This window comes from Ammodytes marinus, assembly GCF_949987685.1.
Source record: "Ammodytes marinus genome assembly, chromosome: 9".
NCBI lineage: Eukaryota > Metazoa > Chordata > Actinopteri > Uranoscopiformes > Ammodytidae > Ammodytes > Ammodytes marinus.
Window position 1 is genome coordinate 12,113,017 of NC_137213.1, and position 8,295 is coordinate 12,121,311.

The window sequence follows — 8,295 nt, forward strand, 5'->3', positions numbered from 1 at the left end:
CTCAGAAAGTCTCTCTTCGACATCTATCTGGATTTTTGAAAAAATAGAAGCATGCATATTTCATTGTTTTCTTAAAAAGTAGCTCTGAATACAAAAGCCCAACATTGTGAATTGAAGTGGAAACATGACTTGAGATGTTGTTTCCCCCACATGACAGTGGTGATTTAATGCATTTTCTACCAACAAATAAATAGCGCAGCACCACAGTCACTTTCATCAATTAGTACGCCATATAAGGAAACATTGCTCTAGCCTACATTCTAATGCTGTATGCCAAAGGCTGTTCTCCGTCATTCACTGTGGCCTTTTGACACTAATGTACCAAGCCGCCTCAGGGCTTCAATGAGGCCATTTGAGGATCCCACTACCACAGCCAGAACAGTATGCAGAACACAGTGCGTGAGTGTTTTGTGCCACTTTGCTAGTGATGTGCTCTAATAGTGTTGGTGAGTTACACTTAGAGTGAGAGAGAAGAGAGAAAGGAGCACTTTTGTCTTGTTCACATGCCCCATAAACCTAGTGAACTATTGCTAACCAGAGAGAGACACTGTAAGGTTTGTGTGTCAAATGTCTACTCTGAAATGTACAGGAGAATACCAAGGCCACAGTAGAGGGAAAATAACAAGAGGAGGAAGTTTTTTATAAATAGACATCATCTACGCTTGACTAATAACTGCACTGCACTGTATGAGAGTGAAGGTATATTTTTCACTTCGGTGTTTCCTTTGTAGACAGTCCCTTTACTCTGTCTCACAGCCCCCTGTACATAGAGAGTAATGTGTTCAACTCATTGTCTGCTTTATAAAGATAGCAAAGATTCAATGTTTGTATTTTGAGAACGTTTTACTTACTTTTACTAACTAACGTGAGTTATTGAGTCTGGAACTGTCAACTTTGTTCTCGTGCGAGTGCATATTGCACAAGAGAATACTGAGTAAGTAAACTGCCATGTAACATTTCCCTTGTCCAATGAAAAATCCATTCCAAAGCTCTACTTAGCTCACCCGTGGATGGTTAAAAAGACAGGCCCGTTGGAGGTCAAAACGTTGATTTGTTCCTGTGGGAAGTTAGAGCATGGCAGGCTTTTCGGACTGACCGGCTGAACATGGGGGACATTTTAATCACGCGCTGGATGGAAAAATCAATACGCCGCTGTTTCCCCCTTCTCTTCAAAAGGTGCAGAACATGTCACAGTCAATCGAGGTGCTGAACCTGCGCACGCAGAGGGACTTCCAGTATATCATGAGGATGGAGAGCCAGATCAAGGGACTGCGCTCAAAGTTCCGACAGATAGAATCGGACAGGAAGACGCTGGTCAACAAAAACTTTCAGGTAGGATGTATATATATTTAGTTTTTATGTTTTAACTTTGTGATAAAAACATCACAGGTAAAGGGCTGTGGAAGGATGCCCTCTAAACATACCTGAGGAGCATCTGAAGTGATAAACTTTTGCCCCGGATAAAGATCAATACAGGTTTAGCACTGCCCGGCCAAGCACAAAATTCTCCTAAAAGCTTGACAGACTGTGAATGCAGCATGGATTCTTCAAAGTTTTTATCAATGAAAGTGACACGATCCTGATGGTTATATGAAGCATTTCCGTTATCCCTTTGTGTTACCATTTCAAAGCAGCGTGTTGGCAAAGAACACTCTGCTTTTCACAGAAGTGATCAAGTACAAGTTGTATGTTAAACAGCACATACATTTTGTCAAATGGCATTTAGCGTTACATGGTTGGGCAAAACATCAAGTTTAAACCTGCCTCTAACTGATATCATGGCAGCTTTCCACAATCTTGCTACTTTTCATGGAGAAAAACTTTGTATTTTCACACAAGGAGAGACACCTTACGTTTTCCAACCTTACATTGCATAATAAACATTGATATCAGATCACGATGAAAAAAGACAGCAAAGTCTATAATAATTATTTTATATTATTCCCCCCCCCCCTTTAAAAATTGGTTTTGCCCTTTGTAGACCCTTGACACCTTTTTTTCCTGCAATCACCAATGTTTATTTTAAAAATCAATCAGCAAGAAGTGAAAGAGGAATCTGCATTATCTGCTCAACAGAGGAGGAGGCCAATTCTGTTTATATTTATCAAGCATTGACCCACTATAATTAGATGCAGGTATAATCATTTATTTTCATCTCTAAATAATGAGTGCTAGTGTAGTAGCCGAATGTTCCCCATGGCGACAAAGACAAAGGCGAGGCTGGACATCATCATTGTGTTTCAGAAAGGTTTATTTCAGGAGCTTCCATCAGACATACAGAGGATTTCATGGAGCATTGAAGCAGCAGGCTGAGGCCGCATGGCACTTCTTGATAGCTACAGAACAGTGTCTTATATCTCATGTATGGGGGGGTATCAAGTGTATTATTATCTACAAATAGACAGATGGTCTCAAACACAAGTCCTTCTATGGGTGCTCGTTCTCCCCCAGTGACCCCAACCTTTAAGACATACACGCTCTACCTAGGGGGCAAAACCCCTTTTTTTTGGAAAAACAGACATGGAGCGTTGTAAAAGGTTGTTCACCAGAAATGATATCCAGGACCTTCTAGGATCCCAACCTGGGTGGACAACCTGGTCAACTAGCTGCTGGAAAGCTACAGAGGGCTGACATAGAGCAAATCAGAACCACTGTTTAAGTGAATGGGGATGGGCTAATAGGGAATTTTTTAAACTTATAGATATCATTATGAAACTTTGCAAGTTGATTACTGACATTAAAACAACAACTTTTTGTATTACAGTATTTTCCAAAAAGTTTGAATAAATATGAAAGATCATCAATATCTTACTAATGATGCGTACATTTGCATATCTGCAAAGCCCCAAAATCTAGATGTTGGACAAAAGCAGTGTCAATTTGTTTTTTAATTTTTAAAACAAAACAAGTGTCCAACTGCCTGAAGCTTTTCCTAATCACAGTTCAAATTTGATCAATAACCCATAGAAAATGAATTTTTTACACTGTTTTTTCCAAGGGAATGTCTAGCCGTTTCCTAAAATACCAGCTGGAGACTCCAAAAGGACACTTTTGGTCCATAGCACATGACATGTAACTGTGTAAAAAATTTATTTTCTATGGGTTATTGATCAAATTTGAACTGTGATTAGGAAAGGCTTCAGGCAGTTTTTTGGGGCTTTGCAGATATGCAAATGTACGCATCATTAGTAAGATATTGATGATTTTTCATATTTATTTAAACATTTTCGAAAATACTGTAATACAAAAAGTTTTCGTTTTAATGTCAGTAATCAACTGGCAAAGTTTCATAATGATATCTATAAGTTCAAAAAATTCCCCATTAGCCCATCCCCATTCACCCCCATTCACTTAAAGGCCTACTTCACCGGTTTGAATATGAAGGTGTATTGAATTCTGAGATCCTATGTAGTATAAATGTGCAAAAAAAATTAAAATCGGTTCATCCTAGCCTGAGAAAAGGCAGAAAGAGTGTTTTTTTAACCCTATATTTCTCTTTCTCGTGACATCACAGAAAGAGAAATACAGGGTTTAAAAAAAAACGTACTTTGTAAATATTACTGTGATGTCACAGTAAAAGACATCACAGTAATATTTACAAAGTACGTTTTTTTTAACCCTATATTTCTCTTTCTGTGATGTCACGAGAAAGAGAAATATAGGGTTAAAAAAAACACTCTTTCTGCCTTTTCTCAGGCTAGGATGAACCGATTTAAATTTTTTTCGCACATTTATACTACATAGGATCTCAGAATTCAATACACCTTCATATTCAAACCGGTGAAGTAGGCCTTTAAACAGTGGTTCTGATTTGCTATGTCGGCCCGCTGTAGCTTTCCAGCAGCTTGTTGACAAGGTTGTCCACCCAGGTTGTGATCGTGGAAGGTCCTGGATGTCATTTTTGGTGAACAACCTTGTACAACGCTCCATGTCCATAAAATCACTTTGCCCCCTGGGTACTCAGCAAACTCTGGTATTAACCATTCAAAATCCACCACACTAGAATCCTATTTTTAGAGGGTAAACACATGCATATGATGGAATGGATGGTATTTTTGAAAACAAACAGCTTTTCGCCTGATTGAGAGATTACTTAAGACGAGCGTTTTTTTCTAAATAGTGTGTTATCTCATATCTGTGCTTTTTTTCTAGGAGCTGAAGGGAAAGATGGAGTCTCTGCAGCCGCTCATCCCTGTGTTGGAGCAATACAAGACCGACGCCAAGCTCATCGGCCAGTTCAAAGAGGAGATCAGGAACCTGTCTGCAGTGTTGATGGGCATACAGGAAGAGATGGGAGCATACGACTACGAAGAGCTGCAACAGAGGGTCCTGAACCTGGAAAACCGCCTCCGCAACTGTATGAATAAACTCAGTAAGTTCGATTACTGAGAATCCAGGCATGGTGACACCAGATAATGGAATGGTACAGGGAGCACATTTCTCGCAGCTATGCAGCAGATTGGCAGTTTAGATACAGAGCAGGCAGACAGATTGAAACTGCTACAAATAATGCTGCAATAATGCTGTGGCTTGAGAAAAACTTATTTGGAGAATGACATTTCCAAGCTAGAGGTATACACTGCAAATCTTTTTACTCTTCAATCAAGGCTTCTACAAAATCACAATTTTGTATATTTAAAGCTAAAGTGCGTAACTTCTGTAGCTCCCCACAAGGAATTCTGAGGAATTACAACAACACTGTCGGCGCATCTACATGAGTGTAGATTGGTGATTGCGCATGGATTTTTAATTCCTTCTGCTGTACGTCCAGGTTGTTGCTTAGCAGTAGAATCAACAATTGAAACATTTCTTGGGGCGTTTCTTGGGATTTTTCTGAGCTCCTTCACAAGTGTCAGGGGCGAGACCAGTTCGCCATATTGAGAAATACAGAGTGAGTTGTGCGGAGACGATAGGCTTAATCAACTTTGTGTCAACTCATTTGGCGATGGCTTGAATGTAACCAACATAAATTTATATGAAAAAGTTAAGCACTGTAGCTTTAATTTGTGTTTATCTGGTTCCTTCTTTGCCATTTGCAGTCTGGCACTAACAAGATTTGTGTTCAAATATGCTATAACGTAATAAGATCAATTCTGCCTGCAGTGCAGCTTTGTCTCAGAGAGAGGTTTGCATGACTAAACTCCAATTTTCCAAACTGCCAGGTTATCAACACTGATGAAGCCTGTCAAAGTGTCAGCGTAAATAGCTAACACGTGAATGGTAATGGGATGTGGCTGTGAAGTCTGTCCGAGTTCGAGGTGATTACTTAAGCATGCATTGTGCATGAGCTCAGATTGATTAGGTACAAAAGCAGTTAAATATGTAACAGGCAACTATAGAGCTCGCGTTCAAGTGATAGCCTACTGTCATTTGGCACAATTAAAGTGTCTGCCGAGATTAATCAAGTGCAGATGAAGTACGTCAAATATTATGAATAACCATGTGGGAATACGTCTTGCAGGTCTGACACATAGGAAGAAGTTGTTGTAGTAGTAGTTATTTGATTCAGTCATTATAAAACAATATTTTTAAACATACAGCATCACATTGTAACTCATTCAACAACAAATGGTGATTGGAAAGGCTGATGCAAAATATTATGTATTCCTATCTATTCTTATCAGTTAAATCTACCCACCACAAAAGAAAAACAAATAAAGAAACCAAGATAAAAGTAATACAACAAAGAAAGAAATGAATTCATATTTGTAACACTCGAAAATAGTATCATAAGTGATATTATGAGTTGTTGCTGTTCAGGGTTATCCTCTGTATTTGTATAACAGCCTTTAGTAGATAGTTCAGTTTCTGAACAACACAGACAAACAACATCAAGATTTTTTTTTTTGTTAAAAGGAGCCACTGCCAGATTGATGCTATCCTGTCCATTGAGATCTACCCCAGTATTGCCTTCATGATAAAATTGCCTGCAGTCTTATTTTGTGGAGCCGTTTGTACTGTATGTCTGTGCTGTGAGCTGTGTGATGTGTTTTTCGCAGCGTGTGGCAAGCTGATGAAGATCACTGGGCCGCTGACGGTGAAGACTTCAGGGACCAGATTTGGAGCGTGGATGACCGACCCACAGGCGTCTTCCAAAAACAACAGGGTGAGCCCAGTAACTGTGCTGTTCTGCTCTGTGTGTGATGTCAGGGCTTTTGAAGCAACAGTGTGCGATTGGAGGATTTGCATACGAGCGCTTCCCTCCTGTTGTTCAGAGGGGGAGGTAGATGTTTTTGAATTAGAAAATCACACTCACTAATACTATTTGTACACTTGAATGCTGAGAACAAACACTGAACATGATGCTGCTGGGATCATTTATACCGAATGTCAAAGATCATGCAACACTACCTGACTAAATGGAAGAGTTAGAAGCGTGTTTCACAGAATGGGGGAAAGCATAGACTTTATAAACATCCCTGGAGAGCTGAGGGCTCATTAATGACCTTAGAAGGATGCTGTGACCACGACACAGAAGTTTCAAAACAAAAGAACATGAACATTGTGTCAGCTTCCTGACTGTATCCAAACATATGCTGATACAAACAGGTACAAAATACCACAAAGAGACCTGTTCTATAACAAGACATCACTTCATACCAACAGTTGATTGGTGGTCAAAAACTCTAATGCGGACCTTAAAAAGTAATTGTCATTGAATGTTTGTGTCTGGACTCTGGATGTTTCTATTCCCCTATTTCTTGGAGTTCTGTCGTCCTCCTTTTAGTAAATTCTCTCTTTCCCCTTATCAAAACAAAATAAATATACATAGGTCCCTTTTTTGTACTAGTGCTAAGTTGATAAGGGATGTTTCCAATTTCGCCAACAGCTGATTGTATTTATTTGTGTCCTCCTCACAGGTGTGGTACATGGACAGCTACACCAACAACAAGATAGTGAAAGAATTCAAATCCCTGGACGACTTTGTGGCGGGCGTGGAGTCCAGGAGCTACAACCTGCCTTTCAAATGGGCGGGCACCAACCACGTGGTGTACAACGGCTCGCTGTACTACAACAAGATGCAGAGCAACATCGTGGTGCGCTACAGCTTCGAGACGGGCCGCGTGGTCACCCAGAGGGGCTTGGAGTCGGCGGGCTTCCACAACGTTTACCCTTACACCTGGGGGGGCTTCTCTGACATCGACCTAATGGCGGATGAACTGGGGCTATGGGCTGTCTACGCAACCAATCAAAACGCAGGAAATGTGGTCATAAGCCAGCTCAATCCGGATACGCTCCAAATCCTCAACACATGGAACACGGAATATTCTAAAAGAAATGCCGGAGAGTCTTTTATGATCTGCGGTACGCTCTATATCACTAATTCCCACCTGACCGGCGCTAAAGTGTATTACGCCTATTCGACCAAAACCTCCACGTACGAGTACACAGACATTCCCTTTCACAACCAGTACTTTCACATGTCCATGCTGGACTACAACGCAAGGGACCGCGCGCTGTACGGCTGGAATAATGGACACCAGATCCTGTTTAATGTCACGCTTTTCCACATCATTAAAACGGAGGACGACTCTTAAAGCAAAAGGAACACACACTGCACATGATAGAAGAGAAAAAAAACACATGGGAAATATGGATGGCTGCGCTTGAATGTTCGAATGCAGTTTTTTTTTCATTCATGTCATCTCTCCCTAGTTAGGTTTGAGCATTTTTTTACAAATGTAATTATTGCCATCTTGCTGTGTGTCTGTGTTCATGTGAAATATTTTTTTCCATACAGAAACGTGACACTATGAAAATAAAGGATAGCAAACAGAAATTCTGAAAGATTAGGTGCATATTAAAATGCATTTTTTTCAACTAAATGTTGGCACTTTCACTTAGCAATTTAAAGTTTTAAACAATGGATTTCCTGTCATTTCCGCAGCTCCCTTTTCTCTATAAAATGAAGCACTCATAGTTGGTAATGGTTTTTCTCATTATGACTTGCATTTAATCCTATGTTGACTGTGCTCACTAAATCTGCTAATTTATACAGCCTTTCACCGCCTCCGTTTGGCTTTCAATTAGCCTTTTAGTACTTTTACTAAAGGGTTTCTCACTTGGCCTTGTACAAGAGGACAATGAGAAATGTGATGAAAAACAATGCACCTGTATAGTGACTGTCCTCGGCTTTCTTTGTGTGTCTATGGAGATTCTCAATCATCCAGGTCATCGGGGTACTAAGTCAAAGCAGGCTAACCTGGCTACCTTTAGCTTAGCTCTTTCAGATATTAGCTTTTTTGTAACTTCAGCAACAGTTTGTATGCCTTATTCAGTGCAGTAAGGTTCTGT

The 8,295-nt window shown here is 40.1% G+C and overlaps 1 protein-coding gene across 1 annotated transcript; it reads left to right on the forward strand.

Moving 5' to 3' along the window:
• Nucleotides 1–1,179: 1,179 nt before the first annotated feature.
• On the forward strand, nt 1,180–7,538 carry LOC307255118 (noelin-3; the record flags this gene model as incomplete). Its single annotated transcript, XM_080033745.1, has 4 exons — nt 1,180–1,332; nt 4,153–4,372; nt 6,000–6,106; nt 6,861–7,538. The coding sequence occupies exons 1-4, from the start codon at nt 1,186–1,188 to the stop codon at nt 7,536–7,538; spliced, it is 1,152 nt and encodes a 383-aa protein (XP_079889871.1). The 5' UTR covers nt 1,180–1,185.
• Between the last annotated feature and the right edge of the window lie 757 nt (nt 7,539–8,295).